This window comes from Hippocampus comes, unplaced genomic scaffold (assembly GCF_001891065.2).
Source record: "Hippocampus comes isolate QL1 unplaced genomic scaffold, H_comes_QL1_v1.1 scaffold362, whole genome shotgun sequence".
In the NCBI taxonomy this organism is placed as follows: Eukaryota; Metazoa; Chordata; class Actinopteri; order Syngnathiformes; family Syngnathidae; genus Hippocampus; species Hippocampus comes.
In genome coordinates, this window is record NW_017804878.1 from 53,516 (window position 1) to 71,638 (window position 18,123).

General features: G+C 46.0%; 2 protein-coding genes across 2 annotated transcripts in view; one reads left to right on the top strand and one right to left on the bottom strand.

The window, feature by feature from the left end:
- aco1 (aconitase 1, soluble) overlaps positions 1-15,545 on the bottom strand; it is a 43,784-nt gene extending 28,239 nt beyond the window's left edge. The window contains exon 1 of the mRNA XM_019881620.1: positions 15,524-15,545. The gene's annotated coding sequence lies outside the window, so the exon portion shown is untranslated. The remainder of the gene's footprint in view (positions 1-15,523) is intronic.
- Positions 344-18,123, top strand: part of LOC109522779 (ankyrin-2-like) — a 27,151-nt gene continuing 9,371 nt past the window's right edge. Inside the window, 28 exon segments of the mRNA XM_019881572.1 lie at positions 344-839; positions 5,176-5,277; positions 5,619-5,717; positions 5,808-5,906; positions 5,986-6,084; positions 6,171-6,356; positions 6,485-6,508; positions 8,689-8,787; positions 9,338-9,436; positions 9,792-9,890; positions 10,616-10,813; positions 10,908-11,006; positions 11,083-11,181; positions 11,257-11,355; positions 11,451-11,648; positions 13,091-13,189; positions 13,778-13,876; positions 14,449-14,646; positions 15,513-15,664; positions 15,666-15,704; positions 15,706-15,805; positions 15,897-15,995; positions 16,085-16,157; positions 16,409-16,550; positions 16,689-16,770; positions 16,885-16,988; positions 17,401-17,439; positions 17,787-17,848. Coding sequence (XP_019737131.1) covers positions 711-839; positions 5,176-5,277; positions 5,619-5,717; positions 5,808-5,906; positions 5,986-6,084; positions 6,171-6,356; positions 6,485-6,508; positions 8,689-8,787; positions 9,338-9,436; positions 9,792-9,890; positions 10,616-10,813; positions 10,908-11,006; positions 11,083-11,181; positions 11,257-11,355; positions 11,451-11,648; positions 13,091-13,189; positions 13,778-13,876; positions 14,449-14,646; positions 15,513-15,664; positions 15,666-15,704; positions 15,706-15,805; positions 15,897-15,995; positions 16,085-16,157; positions 16,409-16,550; positions 16,689-16,770; positions 16,885-16,988; positions 17,401-17,439; positions 17,787-17,848 — 3,016 coding nt within the window. The 5' untranslated portion in view covers positions 344-710.

Below are 18,123 nucleotides of genomic sequence, written 5' to 3' on the forward strand. Positions count from 1 at the left end.
TTTTTTCAGATTTCATATTCACCTCCGACAATAACGTCCCAATTTTTTTCCTATCCTTTGATTGGATGGTCAGTGCAAAACTGTCACAATGTGCACATACTGTCATCAACTTCATAATTAGCATCCCTGATGAATATGATATATGTGAATTTTTTTTGTTGTCATTTTGTTTGATGTCTATTAGCTTGCGAAGCGCAAATGATGTACGTAGCACATTGTATTCTGATTGCCACGGGATCGTGGCGGTAAACTGCAAATGCGTGGCCTGCTGCCGCTTTTCGGAAATACTCTCTCAATATTTGCAATTCAGCCCCCTCTGTTGGTTGCAAAGATGGTTCCTCCCGCGTGCAGACCATTGCAGATGCTCGCTCCCCCCTCCCTCCTCTCGCATGTTTTCCTCACATCCTCCCCCACCAGCCCACTGAGCATAATCCCACCACCTCTCTCTCTCTCGCTCACTCTTGTGCACGACGCGAGAAGCGTTTGGCACATGGAATCGGGAGAGATTCCGAGAGTCTTCGGGGCCCTGCGTGTCGCTCTGAACCCGTAGGGTGGAGCCCTGCTCCCGCCCCTTCCTCTTCCCGCTCCCTGACTTTTCCCAACCTGCACCCAGTGGAAGTGGCTTCCCTTTGCAGTCGAGCGGGAGGACTTGAGACAGTTGTCAGGTGTGTTTGCTTTTGTCTGAGCGCGGAAGCGGTTTGGGGGCAGCCATGGCGCACGCCGCCGCCCACATTAAGAAGGCCAGGTCTGAGATGGATCCACCTGCGGACCTGAAGGCCCTGGAGAAGGCTAAGGAGAGAAGGCGCCGCTCCCGAGAGCAGGCAGAACGAAAGCGCAAGGTACTCGGGAGCCACCTTGTGTCATTCCTCCGTCTTTTATTGGAGAGTGGTTAGCCCATCGCACGTCTTGTCATCCACGCCTCATCATCAACATCAACATCACCATCACCATTGTTGTTTACAAGAGACCACCAGTCCCGTTCGTTCTGTTGTGTGTCAACATGATTTTTTGTTGTCAATAAATTCAAGTGTTATGTTCAGAAAAAAAAAGCTGCCTCAAAAATGTCTGACGAGTTTTGTCTGGCAGTCACGAGTAAGCCTCGCCACAAACTCCGCCCCCTCAAAAATGCTGGTCCAGTAATAGTTTAACCAACAGCAAAAACACGCGCACGAGATGAGGACTCTCTTTAACTTCTGCCAGGCTAAACTTAGCTCCTCCCCAACGTACAAAGATCTTCGTATCTCTTTATATGTATCACTTGGGTATACTTCCTTGACACCAATTACTATTTTCCTATTAGCCAGGACATTGGCGCCAACCTGTGGCATCTTAGGCTATGATAGATAAAGCACAAAAATATGGGTGAGTTTTTAATAGTCAGAAGCGTGACATCAGCAAAGCTCTCTGGGCCTCTCTTCCGCCAACTCACATCTGGAGCGCTGGAGTGACAGAAAAGACTGCTTGTCGCGTCGAGCTATTCACTATAATTCCAATCTGTATCTCCATGCCCACAAAGTCTTTGCTTTGTTTTCAAATTTGAACAAATTAGAAATGAGGGACTGGTGAGTGCAAAAAAAAAAAAAAAACCCTGACATCGATGTCACATGTGTTTAATCAGTGGTGGCTCAAATGATCTCTGACACCTTCACCCCCTGCGGCTGTTGTGACTTGATCGAATTCTTCATTCACTTGCTGTCAGTTGACACCACGTGCCATTTGATGGTGTGCCTTAACTCATTGCCACGGCGCAAACCCTAAAAATAAATCAGTGGGCGTTTGCTGTACCGATTTGCTATCTTCTGAAAGCTCTCGCATGTTGGCAGCGGCAGGCTGTGCATTTTGTACCTGGGCCTTCAGTGGGGACTGGCCCGACTAATCAACCCCTTAATCCCATCGTCGTCATGTCGAAAGTGTCAAAATGTCGTATCTTTTCTGGGGATGTCCGCCTTGAAAACTGATTTTCAAGTATTTCTCAGACCAAATGAATTCGTCCTGCATTAAACATTTGAATGTGACGATGTGTAGACATGTCTCTAAATGTGTTCTGCTCATCTCATTTGGCCGGAACTATTTTGCTCTGACCAAGCGAATAAAGTCAGGAATTACTGCGAGGTGAATTTGAAATCTGATTTGTTGACAAACAGTTCCATTGCGAATACAGTTGAAGTGGGCAAGCACTTTTGATTCTGAAGGCCCTGGGCAGCTCATATTGATATAGAGCCTGAAATCCGATTGGACAAATAAATCTACCGTACACGTACTCGAAGAGAAAGGCTACCAATTGAAATTGAAGAGAAAGCCTGTCGAGAATAAACAAAGAGAATTCCGTGGACCAAAAATATCCATCACTCAGGCAGATGGGCGACGCTAAATGGTGAAAAGCTTCCATTTTCACCGCTGCTGGCTCAGCCTTGACCCTCGTGCGACACTCCCTTCAACCCCCACCCGAGCATTATTTTGCCGTTTGGCTGGCAAAGCCCTCGCTCTTATCTGTTTTCCTATCTAATCCCGGCTTGCTGCTGGCCGCTTGGATGACACAATATACGTGCACATATTTCTCCTGGTTATTTTTAATCTCGGCGACCACCTTTCACCTCATTCAATCAACAGCTTTCTCGTGTTTTTGTGTCACAAGGCTGAATTTAGATGACGATATGTGTGCGTCCATCCATGTATTTCCTCTATGCTGTGAAGGACAGCAGGATAGGTGGAGGGGCAGCCGAGGCGAAGCGGTGGTGGTTCCAGTGGTCGGGGTCCACCGTGGACGATCCGATCCTCTGTCTGTTGACACTCTGATGGCCCTTTTCCACCGCGCTTGTGCGAGTGCGAGTTCAGGGCCAGTGGCCAGGTTAGCACCAGTTTGTTCGTTTGTCACCAGTGAAATTGGCTCGAGCTCCGTTGCCTGAAACTGGTGCTTCGGCTGGCCCCAATTATTTGTTGGGCCAGACTCTGGCACCAACTATGTCAGGGGTTGGGGCGGGTGTCGGCAGCTGTCACGACCATCGGAGATGTCGAGGAATAACTCCCTGGAAGTTTTGCTCAAACTGTTGAGAGGTGAACTCCGGCACGATTGTTGTCCCACCAAAAGAGCGATGGCAGATGTGCCCCGCTAGCATGCGATCTCCAACTCGCGGCCAGCCTTCCGATCCTCTATGATGATTAAGCTAGATAGAAGTGTTTGCTGACTGCAAGTTCCTGATTGTTATATACGACATACAAGTGTAATCGGTGTTATGCTAAGTTGGCTAGCAGATGCTAACAGCGCATTCTTATTATTATTAATAGCGCGGGCGCTCGTGGGTAAACATCGACGTCAGCAGTGACCTTTGAACGCTTTACGATGACGTCATGACGTCGCTCCCACTCGGCTCTTTGCCGGTGGAAAACAAAACACGTTCTTCCTAAGAACTTGTGAAACACAACATTTTTTTGTGTTTTTTTTTTGGGAGGGGTGGAAAAGGGGTATGAGTCATGGCTCAAGGCATTTAGTTGGACCCCAGCCACCACCGTCCCCCATCCCAAAGAAGAAAAAAAAAATACATGTCCTATACTGCAAAAACTCAAATCAAAACATATGGTCCAATCATGTGAAGAATAGTTTTGGCAAACCCTAGTCTTACTTTTTAAGACTCCAGTCAAATATTCCTGTTCTGCTTGCTTATCGTTTTGCTGAAGTTAACCCCCCCCCCCCCCTTGTCTTTTGTGGTGTAAAAAGAGAGCTTCTCTCGAACTGTTATAAATCCGCACTCGTAGCTTCCGAGCATGCGGTACTTCGTGGCGGTGGACTAGGATTGACCAAATCCTGGATTAGAGTTTTTATAATCTGTCTGTTGTGGCACTGCGGGCAGGCCCACAGCAGCTCAAAAAGAGATTCCACTACTGCGATTGCTATGACAACCGAAAAAGGAGGGAACATTTCTCCAATGACAAGACAGTCTGCTCACACTACATGTTATTTTTCCAATTAGAACAGCGGTGGGGAACCACACAGCACCCGCTCTAAATCTTTTTGGGTATGGAATGACATCACAATTGATTGAAAATGATTTTGCATACGCCACAAACAACAACTTGCGGATTTACAGGGTGAGAAGTTCGAACCACTGGCAAGAGCATGACTGGCAGCCAATTGCAGGACGGCTGTAAGGCGTTGACCTCACTTAGAGGGGCTGACTGATGGCTTCTGACTTGTTTGGCTTGCTTATTTGCAAACGATAGCACAAGGAGTGGCTCACTGGGGTTCGCAGGGATTTACTGAAAACGTTCCAGATGTTCAGGGGCTTGCCAGAAAGATGTGGCTTACCACAAAATACTTGACTCTCTTTGTATGATGTCACTCACTCTCTACCGGTGACGCCACATCTATCCGTGCCAGCGACTTCTAACGGCAAGCACAACAACTAAAAGCTCCTACGTTCCGAGATTCATGCGCCAACATAAAATATCGATATCGTTGCCGTCTGTCATAATTGAAACATAGGAACATGTTTTCCAAACACGTATGTGGTGGACTCCATCCTGTCATCCATTATCTGAACCGCGTCATCCTCACGAGGGTCACGGGCATGCTGGAGCCTATCCCAGCCGTCTTCGGGCAGCAGTGGGGGGCGGGGACACCCTGAAATGGTTGCCAGCCAATCGCAGGGCACACGGAGACAAACAATCATCCGCAGTCGGGACAGTTTAGAGTGTGCCGTTAGCCTGCCATGCATGTTTTTGGAATGTGGGAGGAAACCGGAGTACCCGGAGAAAACCCACGCAGGCACGGCGAGAACATGCAAACTCCACACAGGGAGGCTTGAGCCCAGAATCGAACCCTACACGTCTGCACTATGAGGCGGACGTGCTAACCATACTTGGTGGACTGGATCTGGACAACGGAGAAATCGAGGACAGGCACATTTGCTGCATTGTGAAGTTGGCCACACCGAACGTCCACTGCGGTGACGCTTTCACGACTGAAATCGAGACGGGAAAAGCAAACTGCCGCAAATGCTGGCGTTTATTTTCGGATTGGTCCACTTTAAAGGTTTTCCAAAAACTAATATTAGCACACGCTTGAAAATCAAACCTCGCTTCGTTTGATTTGCATCATCAAAACCAGGCTGGCTGGCTGGCTGGCTGGCTAAATTTTACTTTGAGGAAATCTCCAGTGTGTGTCTCTCTCTGTTGCAGTCTGACAGCAACACCAGCTTCCTGCGCGCGGCCAGAGCAGGGAACATCGACAAGGTGTTGGAATACTTGAAAGGGGGAGTGGACATCAACACCAGCAATCAGGTAAAAAAAATAAATACACACACACACGCACATACATACATACATACATATGTGTGTATAGAAATAAAAGTATGTATATATTTTTTTTCTTTTTTCAATTGTCCTCACACTTCCAAGTATGGGAGTGGCATTTCCCGGAAATGTCCAGAAATGATCAGATCGATCCCCACAAATTGTCTGTGCAACTTCTTGCCGGCTGGGCCGTTTGCTTACCGACAACACTATTCAAACAGTACCAACCAAATATTTTCCCCACGTCGTGTTTGAGGCTCCATGCAAACGCACGCTTGGGGAGAGAAAAATAACAATCTTATGGTCCATTTTTTTTTTGTTGGTTTCAGAATGGACTGAATGCGCTGCACCTTGCAGCCAAGGAGGGCCACATCGAGCTGGTTGAGGAGCTGCTGGATAGGGGCGTTGCCTTGAATTCCGCAACAAAGGTGTGGAAAACCCAGCCGCTAAGTCTTGAAAGGGAAACAGATTGGCCTCGCCGTCTAACCGATGTGCGCTTGACTGTTTGGCCGATTTAGAAAGGAAACACAGCTCTGCACATCTCCTCTCTTGCCGGTCAGGCCGAAGTGGTGAAGATTCTGGTCAAACAAGGTGCCGACATCAACACGCAGTCTCAGGTGAGTCTTCCGGGCCGGGTCGCTCCTTTTCGATGTGGACTATGGTTGACTGTGAGCCCCTCCATGTGTTTCCACGCAGAATGGCTTCACCCCGCTCTACATGGCCGCTCAGGAGAATCACCTGGATGTGGTGCGATACCTCCTTGAGAACGGAGGCAACCAGAGCACTGCCACAGAAGTGAGGAGAACCGCCGTCCTCGAAGCGGAGCGTCACTTTCTTGTTTTTTTTTGCTCACGCACGCTTCTCTCGCCGATGGCCGACAGGATGGCTTCACCCCTCTGGCCATTGCCCTTCAGCAGGGCCACAACCAGGTGGTTTCAATCTTGTTGGAGAACGATACCAAAGGGAAAGTCCGCTTGCCCGCCTTGCATATTGCGGCCCGCAAAGATGATACCAAATCGGCAGCCTTGCTTCTCCAGAACGACCACAATGCCGATGTCCAGTCCAAGGTATGTTAGCGGGGACCGTTTGGGGAGATTTGTTCCACCGTTAAGTACACGCTACCGCCATTTTGAAGCTCACTGAGCTGAAGTCACGCGAGCACTCATATTTTCCTCCATCGTGTCTCCTGCTTCAGATGATGGTCAATAGAACTACTGAGGTACATGGTGTTTGGGGCTTTTTTTTTGGACTGCCTTATGGCTTTGTTATTTCTTTTCTGACACATTCCACAGCAACGTATGAAGTTCTCAGCATCATTTTAGTTTGCAGTTCACCACTGTTGCTCTTGGCAGCCTCGGTTGCATGGCCACGCCCGTCTGTTGTCTTGTGTTTTTTTTTCTCATATCTTTTCCAGGTGCATTTTAAATTTTTGCTGTTGAACGCAAATAATTGGCGACTCTCACTAAACGTTAACATTCCTTTTTTGGGGGGGGGCGAACCTGAATATATCTTGTCGTTCAACACTGGTATGTTGCATGCTTTGTAGTCGATGGAATTGAGGGCTGCCAAAATTGAAATTCAACAGACAATAGGCATCCTGATGACTTCCAAACGTGTAAAATGTCAACAAAAAGTAAAAAGTAATTGCAAAGCCTCGTAAACAACATCACGACGATGGTGCTCATGCTGTTTTTGGCTTCAGGTGGGAAAGTTTGTGATAAATGCATCAAGAAATGATCGATTTCATCTCAACACGTCAGTGGCAGTATGCCTCCGTTAAAAGCAACAAGGGAGAAAGAACTCCTTGTAAGGAAGCACAAGCAGGGCAATGCAGGCTTAAACTGCATCAAAAACTTTGATTTGGAAAATAATTGATGCCAACAAATTGTGACCTTGCCTTGCTTCAAGTCAAATCAAAAGGTACAAAATCATGTTTTTGCAACACCAAAATGGGCTTTCCTGAAAGAGGACGCAAACGTCCAAATGTGATGCGAATTGAGAAGATATTGTGGCCACGGTGACGAGTTCATCTGAGGTTTTTCAAAACAATTTTCTGGCATTTTGCCTTTGAGATATTAAGAAAGAAATTAGCTAGAGAGAAAAAAAGATCAAACCTTGACTGAAAAGACACAGCACGTCTGCCATTTTGGTTTGAAGCAGCCATTTTAGGTTTTTGGCCATTTCCAGGGGCGTGTCAAAAAAACACCCCCGTAGTCTCGGGCCTTGTTGTCAATGAGGCACATTGGAGAACCTTCTCATTCGAACTGCATTTTGTGTGCTCGCAATGTGTCGCCATTCCGAAATGATTTTAGTTCCTCTTGGCAGCCCTCCTGAGGGTACTTCAGGTTCCCGATCAGCTATGCCACTTTGCATGTACACGCCATCGCTTAATTTGGCAGCGCTTTGTGTTTGGTGACTGTGCAACGTTTTGACGCCATCACGCTCGTCACTGAATTCTCAGCACTCTTGTAAACAACTCTTTCACGTTAAATCGGACCAAAACGTACAGAATGGCAAGGTAAGGCCGACATTTCACAACTACTCCAACCTGCTGTGTAATCTAACATTTCCGACACTAATCCTCATTACTAATGCGAACTCTTGAATGACGTCAAGTCAACATATGTTCAGTATTTTTGGTTTTACATTCCAAAAAAGTTCCACTCCGTCGACCGTGATTGTATAAATGCTGAGACGATCGAGGAATTTGCTTCACAGGGCCGAGGGCCAAGAATGATCTTATCAACACAATTCATTCTATATATTTTAGGATAAATGGTAATTGTATCCATTTTTGTGTGATAAATAATGAAACCAGTATTACTTGTGTAGAACTGCTGTCAATGGTGAGAGTACATCCAAATAAAAATCGTCAAACGTGGCCCATTTGGCCGATGATTTGGGCCGATCTTTGATGAGCCGTAATCGGACAATTTCATGAAGCACATGTCGAGCTGCGCAGTGAAGACCCACAAACAAGCAGCAGCCAAAGATGCGTTCATCTTTCTTTTGACTTCCCACCTTCAAGACAAAAGTGAAGGCGGCAAGGCGGCACAAAAAAAAAAAAGAACAACAACAAAAGGAACGTGTCTGCACTGCAGCATTTCTCAGCATATATGCAATTTCTGAGGAGAATCGCAATGTTTTCTTTCAATATAATTTAATCCTGTCTATTTTTTTTTTTTTTCACGATTGCAAGATTGCTTGCTCATATCGTTTCTCCCTGCACTGTGTTTCCCTTTTTTTGACTTGGAAGTGCTTGTGCGAGACCAGTCCGCATGAAGTGTCGCTTTTTTATTGGTTTTTTCGTCCCACTTTTCCTACCTGTCGGCATCTGATTCCATGCTGTGCGCAAAGGTCTTTTCTTGACATCTTTGTTCTCTCATTCCCGCTCGCCAGAGCGGATTCACCCCCCTGCATATCGCCGCCCACTACGGCAACGTCAACGTGGCTACGCTCCTCCTGAACCGAGGGGCAGCCGTGGACTTCCTCGCCAGGGTAAGAGCTGACAAACCAGCCGCACCCAACCTCCGTTGAGATCGCCCGGTGTGCCGCACGGGCACTTACCCGTGTCCACTTTCATTCAGTCGCTTGGAAAATTCGCATTGGTGGACTGCAAATAATGTGCTTTTGTTGTTCATTTATCGATGCCAGTGACAAAGAGTGACAGGCAAAGTCATGAAATGCTCTTGCGCTAGTCGGCAGAAGGCACAATGAAGCTGTCCTTGCGCCTCCTGTTACGATTCAAACACGCTCTGATCTTACAATGAATGAAAACATTTGTGAATATAATTGAGACGAGATCATCATCACCTCTGTGTACTCAAATGGGCATAAAGAAACGAGAATTCACAAGTATTGTGGAAAATTTGACTCTGCGAGGTCAACCCATACACATAACCCACAATTAAACTCAACTTGATGACTATTTTGAATGCTCTTGCTTGATAAAATGAGCTGCTGTGTTTAATATCGGTTGGATTTGAGTTGTTGCGGTGCATCCTTGATTTCGCATCGCTGTAACAGCGTCGTTCCCTCTCCTTTGCAGAACGGCATCACACCCCTTCACGTCGCATCCAAGCGAGGCAACACCAACATGGTTTGCCTGCTACTGGATCGCGGCGCTCAGATAGACGCGAAAACGAGGGTGAGTGCTCTGAGGAAGTGCAATCAATCAATAGCCGCATCTGTCCGCGGAGTGCAACGAGTCATGATTATTGTGGGGAAAGTGCATTAAATCCCACGGCGGTGCCGGTTATCCATTAAAGTATTTCATTATCTTTTCCACGCAGCCTCAATTCGCAGGCGGAGTCTATCCCCCCCAAGGGAGGGATTCATAAGAATTGTGATCCGTCACAAATTCCAAATATATCTGTGCAGCTTTTTGTTTCCCCGCGTATTTTGGAACAATACATTTTCATTATTGCCCCCGACTCGTATAAAAGTGGGTCGCGGGAAAACGAAGAATGGAACCGCTGCTAGAAATGCACTCTCCTATGTAGGATGGCCTCACGCCGCTGCACTGCGCCGCCCGGAGTGGACACGACACAGCTGTCGAGCTTCTCCTGGAGAGAGGAGCGCCTCTGCTTGCCAGGACAAAGGTATCATTCTGACACATTTACAGTGGAGCTGAGACCAATTGGCTCTTTACAGTCGCAAAAATCACAATTCTTGGAGAATCATCACAAAAGGCAATAAAAGTAAACTTTTAACATTACAATAAAGCACAAGTGTGAAAGTCAAGGCCCGGGGGCCAGATCCGGACTGCGTCATTTTTGGCGGCCAGCGAAAGTAAATCATGTGTGTGAACTTCCATGATCCTTGCTAAAATGGTATCGAAATGTGTGCAATAAATAACAAATAAATCGTTGACTGCCTTCCAAACGAGTCATCCATCAATTCCAACTCATAATGCGATGTGATGATGTCACATTTATTTGATTTCACTGTCGTAATGGCCCTTCGAGCGAAGACGTTATTAACCCCAAAGTGACCAGCGACAAAAATGAGTTTGACACCCCTGCAATAAAAAATTCAAAGTCAGCAAAAATGCAACAAAAAAAAAAAGTTGTAGCATTAGTTGTGTTCGGAGCTGCACAGGTTGGAGTAACCTCGGAAAATTGAAGGGGGAGCACAGCAAAAGAACGACGGTGACAAATATTTGTTGCCTTCCTTGCCATCCTACAGGACTCTGATTCAATTTAGTTTTGAGGGCACTTAGGGGAAAAAGCCAACTGAGCAGAAGTGTACATGAAAAAAGCCTTCACCAGGATAAATGTGGACATCAGTTGGAGTATACTGAAGTTGATTTTGTGCTCTTCCCCAGAACGGCCTGTCTCCCCTTCACATGGCGGCCCAAGGCGATCACGTGGAATGCGTCAAACACCTTCTGCAGCACAAGGCGCCCATCGGCGACGTGACTTTGGACTACCTGACGGCTTTACACGTGGCAGCCCACTGCGGCCACTACAGAGTGACCAAGCTGCTTTTGGACAAGAGAGCCAACCCTAACGCCCGGGCCTTGGTACCACCGCTACTTACGATTTTCTCATTTGAAATGACTACTTCGTGACGATAAGCAGCATAAAAAAAAAAAAAAATGCCCGTTCATTTCACAGAACGGCTTTACTCCGCTACACATAGCGTGTAAGAAGAACCGGGTGAAAGTCATGGAGTTGCTGGTCAAACACGGCGCCTCAATCCAGGCCGTTACAGAGGTAACCGTATGACATGATACTGCCCGTTTTTTTCCAAGTGGACTGCCTGACTGTTGCTTTCCACCCTTGTGTGCAGTCCGGTTTGACGCCCATCCATGTGGCGGCCTTCATGGGTCACCTTAACATCGTCCTGCTGCTGCTGCAAAACGGCGCTTCTCCAGACAGGAGCAACATTGTGAGTGAAAGGCGTCACGTTGGCTTCACGAACGCGCCGCCACAATGACGTAATGACACGAAACGTGCCGTGCAGCGTGGCGAAACTTCGTTACACATGGCGGCCAGGGCCGGTCAGGTGGAGGTGGTTCGCTGTCTGCTGAGGAACGGAGCAATGGTCGACACCAGGGCTCGGGTGAGCGCCGGTTGGACCGTTTTCGTAAAAATGCTCACGAATATTCCGAATATGAGTGTTATGATGAGAGTTTTGTTTTCTGGGGCTGTGTTCAGGAGGAGCAGACCCCCCTCCACATTGCTGCCCGGCTGGGCAAAACCGAGATTGTCCAGCTCCTGCTGCAACACATGGCCCACCCCGATGCGGCCACGGCCAATGGCTACACTCCTCTCCACATCGCCGCCAAGGAGGGCCAAGTGGAGACTGCCTCAGTGCTACTGGAGGCGGGGGCTTCGCACTCGCTGGCCACAAAGGTGGGTGGAGAATCCAGTGACGCTGAGCAATGGGTCGCTTTTTTAGTTCAACCAATCAGATTTCAGATTCACCCCCGACAACATCATCAGTATTTTCCCATTCTCTGGTTTGGTTGATCTGAGCAAAAGTGTTCAACTCACAAAACACCTCGAGAGCAACCTGCAAAGATTGAGACCATCTTTGATTGGTTGGAGTTTTTTTGGCGTTGTACGTGATGAATATTGATGGCAAAGTGCTCCGGATGATCAATGTGGTGCAGTTATGTGCCATTGTTGGTTTCTGTAATCGATGACTTAAGGTATTTAGAGTTTGGATTTCGCTGGGCAAGTCATCACTGAAGGCCCGGCTACCAAATGCCTGAGGTGGGCGATTTTCAAAATGTTGTCAGTCCGTCAGCTTGGGCACTCGTCCGTCATCGTCAGTCCATCATTTTTTTTTTTTTTCCCCAAGCCAAACCAAACTAATCGGCAGTGTGTCAGTCCGTCATGTTATCTTAACTGCGCTTCCATCATCGCTTCAGTCAGTAAATTTCAGTAGTCTGGCAGTCCTCTTTGGTCAGTCCGCCGGTCTATCCCCCCATGCGCCCCCCAAAAAATGCGCACAATTGTCCAAAAACCCAATGCGATTAAAATGGTAAATGGGTTGCACTATATACCAGTGTATCTACATCATACAGTGCCTGCCCAAAGACCTTTACGCACACACATACATTTCAGATCCACTTATTTGCCAAACTGCTGAACTGTTCAGTACAGTGGAAGCATGCTGGCAGATGCCTACAGCTGTTTCAACTTTTAACTGAAAGTTGAAAATGGCTTATCTTAACCAGAATGCAGATCTGCATTACGACCAAGTGTAGAATCTGATCCCAGCCGTACTCCTGTCTTTAAAATCTATAAAAGCTCATCTTTTTGTTCCTCTTCTTCTACTTTTTCTTCTTCTGCTTCTTCTTTTTCTTCTTCTTCTTCTTGTTTGGGTCATTGGCAGATTACAGCTCTTTGGTGCATATCGTCACCGACTGTACAGGAAGTGCAAAGCGAAGCGTTTACATAACTAGTCAATGGAAGCAACCCTGCCTGTATTCAGCCCCGCGAACAAACGCAGGAGACAGGCGTGGCGTGTTTCAGTCTGTCACCGGCAAAACGGCCGTGCAGCTGTGACGAACTGAGAGGTCCGTCGGTACTCGACCTGGTTAGTGACGACGATTACATTAACGGATGAAAATCCACATCCGTCAGTGCCTAGTCCATCGTTTTTCTTAACTTTCATTGTCATTCATCAGCAAAACGGGCATCTGTCAATGACGGACTGACGTAGCTTCCCTCAGTACTGACGGAATGCTCACCTCTGCCAAATACACAGCCCACCACTGATGTGCATTCAGTACATTTCTTAGTGCACACGAGGAATCAATTGATGGTCTTTGGTATATTTTCCGCAGAAAGGATTTACTCCCCTTCATGTCGCCTCAAAGTACGGAAGCCTAGATGTGGCCAAACTTCTACTGCAGCGTTGTGCGCCACCTGATTCTGCAGGGAAGGTTGGCATCGAAAATAAGACTCCTTGCCGAAATGCGTGCCATTGAATCAGCGTGCTAAAGTGTAAAGTTACAATTCGAAGTTGTCGTTTTAAGAGAATGAAATCCTTACAATTGTTGTGTATGGATTACAGTGAGCCCCCGCATTTGCGCTATTTGTGTTTTACTTTGGAACAAAAGCAATGCTTTGCGGCCCTCTTGTGGAAGCAACGCGCAATTATATACCTTTTTGATTCGGCATCAGTGTGTACTTGTGGTTTTCGACTCTTCTTGTAGGGTTTGCTCCCTAAAGCCCTCCTTTGTAAATAGTGGGGGAACACTGTAATCGTTGCTTATTTATTTACTTCAGTGGAAAGAATTGGTATCAGGAGAAATTCTTGAGGGAGAGAAATACAAAAAAACGGAACTTTTGTTCAATGTCATTGTCATTTGCCTTCTCTGTTAGTGATAAAAATTTGAAATAAAAAAATGTTACTTTAATGCCATATTGTCCAGCACTACTATTCCACAAAAGGAGTAATTTTATGTCAATATTTAAAGAAAAAAACCCCAATACAAACACACTGTTAATATTTTGACTTTCTCTCGTAGAATGGCCTGACCCCGCTCCATGTTGCAGCACATTATGATAACCAGAAGGTGGCGCTTCTGCTCCTGGACAAAGGAGCATCCCCTCACTCGATTGCCAAGGTGCACTGCTTAGCACGATTGAAAATTCTTTGTGAGATTACGTTTAAGGAAGAGTCAACGGTGGGACTCAGTTACATGGTCATAAGGAAGTTTCAAGTTGTAACCTTCAAGTTTCATCCAAGTCCCGAGTGACTGGCAAAAAGTAAAGTTCCTGCTCAAATTCAAGCAGGCCGAGTCGAGTCATTTCTTGGGTTAGAAAAGTCATCCAATCTTGCTTCCCCACAGTACAAATTTTCCCATTAGCCAATTCGGACTCCGTGTGCACTATTCAATTGTCTTCGCAAATAAACGCGTAACCATCATGTCCTCATGGTGAGAGATGAAGTTAAATGTCAGAGTTGTTGTTGTCTCTTATCGTTCAGTTGCTAACATAGCATGCTGACAAGCTCTTTCTCCTGATTTGATTTAAAAATAATAATAATTATCCCCGGATCAGAATTAATCATCTTTGCATGTCCCCCTATTCTACACTTAGCGTAGCGGTGAGTTGTCAGGTTTGTGCGCGCACAACAAATGGCACATTATGTTCGATGTGTTTACGTCGTTGTGTCTTGTGTGTCTTTCTGGAGCAGAACGGTTACACCCCTCTCCACATTGTGGCCAAAAAGAACCAAATAGACATTGCGACAGTGCTCCTGAACTACGGCGCCGAAAGCAACGTCCTGACCAAACAGGGCGTCACGCCACTCCACTTGGCTTCGGAGGAGGGCCACGCCGACATGGCTGCGCTGCTCCTGAGTAAGGGAGCTCATGTCAACACCCCTACTAAGGTACGGTGCGGGCGTTCATTCATGCCAAACTGTTGCGCCTTGACTCACAAAAGGTTTGGAACCACTGACTTAGCGTGCCGACTATTAGCACGTCAGCATTCTGCGTCACTCGATGTTCTCCACATTGCGGCTCCACACCAGGGTTGGAATACTTTGGGATTTTTCATTACAGCTACTTTTTATTTCGTTTTGACTTTTGTTGTTCATTTTCGGTTTGTTTTAATGTAGAGCAAGTATGTTAAATTTTATTAGTTTTAGTATGAGTTTTAATTTTTTGTTTTTTTTGTTTTTTTTAATGTATGGAGTATTTGTCGAGTACAGGATTTCAAGAAAAGGTCATCATAGTTTGACCTGCTTTCTTCTGCACAGACGTAGAGCGATACCAAAAGAAATACATCAATAAACCCCGAAGGTTCATGCATGTGAAATTGACAAAGACCCATTTTTACAGTAGTTTTATAAACATAAGATGGACTTTAAGTTCAGTTTTGTTTTTTTAAAACCATTTTCATTTTATTTTATTTCATTAACAAAAATGTTTCTTCAATTTTTGTTATTTTGTTACTTTTTGTTAAATGTAACAACCTTGCGCCACACAAGTTTTTAGCTTGGTAGAATTTAGCATACAAACAGTTTGCAAGTTAGCAGGTGTGCGCCTTTTGAACCTTGACGACGGTTCATGTTGTAAAATCCTTCAAAATTCATTTGCCTGTTCTATATTCAAGTTGCAATCTCATTATAATCTCCCTCGGCAACTACTAACTTGCTTCTATGTTTTCGGTTTTCTGGGAAATAGCGCCATGTGACAGCTAATTGATCATCGTTTCTGTGTTTTAAAAATGACAAAAATGTCTTTCTGTGTTTAGTGTGGCCTTACCGCCCTTCATTTGGCAGCACAGGATGATAAGGTTGCTGTTGCGGACATCCTTGCCAGAAATGGCGCCAACCTCAACCAGCAGACCAAAGTAGGAAGCTAAAAAAAAAAAAAAAAAAAAAAAAAAATTTACACACCACAACATTAATAAAAAGTTTGGCAAGTTGAAAATCAACGCTTCCACAGAACGGATACAGCCCTCTTCACCAGGCTGCCCAGCAGGGCAACACGCACATCATCAACATACTGTTGCAGTACGGCGCCAAGCCAAACGCTGTCACCGTAGTAAGTTGACGCACGTATGCGTTCACAGATGCACATAAGTACACCACAGCTCATCAATGTAATTATTTTTATCTTACTATGTCTTGGCCAGAATGGAAACACAGCTCTGGGTATTGCTCGACGGCTGGGCTACATCTCCGTTGTGGACACGCTGAAGGTCGTCACAGAGGAGATCGTCACCACCACAACGGTAGATCACAACATCCAGTTGCAGATGTGATTTTATGTTATGAATGAGATTTTGGAATAAAAATAAATAAATAAAAATTCCACGACTAGACGGTGACGGAGAAACACAAGCTGAATGTTCCAGAAACAATGACGGAAGTATTGGATGTCTCAGATGAAGAAGGTGAGTCACAAGATTCGTTGATTTCCTGTTCATTCTACAGCGTGTAAACTACTTTGTGCTTCATCATTCGCCTCTCCGATATGTTGTGGATTTATGAAGCAATTTTTTTCCCCTCTACCACTGCCAAGGCGATGACACCATGACGGGTGACGTCTTTCTACGGCGTGTAAACTACTTTGTGTTTCATCATTCGCTTCTCCGATATGTTGCGGATTTATGAAGCAATTTTTTTCCCCTCGACCACTGCCAAGGCGATGACACCATGACGGGTGACGGAGGGGAGTATTTAAGGGCTGAAGACCTCAGAGAGCTTGGAGATGATTCGCTGCCAGGGCAGTATCTGGATAACATGAACTACCTCACCCTCAGCAATGAGGGGGCGCACACTGGCAGGTATATCGCTAGCTCACTGGAAAATAGAAGCCTAGCGCTGACCTGACTCGAACATATGGGGCTGGCTAATACCATATCTCGAATTTACTCTGCTCTTATGTCGTTTTTTTGTTGTTTTTTTTTTAATTTGTGTTGCAGTTCTGAAAGGTCTTTCACCCCCACGCGCCAAAACTACTATCACAAACACGAAAGCATGATGGATGAAATGCTGGCCTGTCAGGTACATTCAATGCACGCACATTTAATTCCAACCGTAGGGTTGTGGGCCAATTCTGATTGAGTCACTTTACAAAACAGTTTTTTTTTTTTGTTTTGTTATTTTGCTTTCTCTCAGATGTCATCGCTTTCAAGGGAAAATGAGCGAGACTCATACCGGCTGAGTTGGGGCACAGAGAATCTGGACAACATAGCTTTATCCTCCAGTCCACTGCACTCTGGGTAGGTACCATTAAAAAAAAAAAATAATAATATGGTGGCAGAAGTTTGGATCATCACAACAATAATCTCTTTCTTCTCAGAAATTCTGTTGTTTGGTGTCAGGAGTCTGATCCAATCCTGACACAAGTGTTATTCATTGGCTGTCATGGCGCCTTGGAAGGGTTAGGGTGTTTGGCTGCCATTTTAGGGTGCAACAGAGAGAGCCAAAAAAACACACAGATAAGCCCTAATTTCGATTGGCGAAAAGTTGATGTTTTACAGAAAAAATGTGGCAGTCATGTATTTGTCAAGGTTGCCGAGGGTTCACTGTACTTCTCTGATGGCACTTCAAGCGGCGCTTGATTGATTCTGACATCCTCCTCCTTCTCTCTCTGGGTTTCATTTTGGCTGGAATTTCGTCCGATGTTTTTAGCCGCTCCTCTCCGTGCCGTGATCATACGGACCACAGCAGGTGATCTTCCACGCCTTGATTCAGCCATTGCATTTCCTTTTGTTTGTGTTTTTTTTTGCTTCATCTCTGACTTTCTCTGAGGACATTCTTTTCATCCACATCCTGTAACCTCACGTTGACTGTCATACGATTGTTGTTACATTGGGTGTCTCTCTTTTGAACTCTGTTTTCTTAAGCCTATGACGGTGAGATGGATGGTTAGCATATCTCACTGGCAGCTGATGCATGTAACAATGTGTCCTTTCATGTACAGCCCGAGTGTCTAAATTCCCTGCAAGTCAGTCAAAGAGGTCCAATATGCTAGGTTGAATTTGAAGCCTGAAAGCATCTGCTCTCCTCTTCCTCAGCTTCCTGGTTAGCTTCATGGTGGATGCAAGGGGTGGATCCATGCGGGGCTGCCGCCACAATGGTAACTCTGATGCCGTCTCTTTTCGCCGGGGTTGCACTTTCTCTGAAATTCTGTCCAATGTTAGTTGTCAGAAATTGGATGAAACTTTGCATCCAAGGCCAAATATTGTATGCGTGTCTTTTCTCACTTTATGCTGCGTATTGGAACGTCAATGGCACAGTAAGCTCCACCTCCCCAGTGCCCCACCACCTCTCAATGAGGGCGAGAGTTTGGTGAGCAGAATCCTCCAGCTTGGCCCACCGGGGACAAGTTTCCTGGGGTAGGCTGCAAAAAAC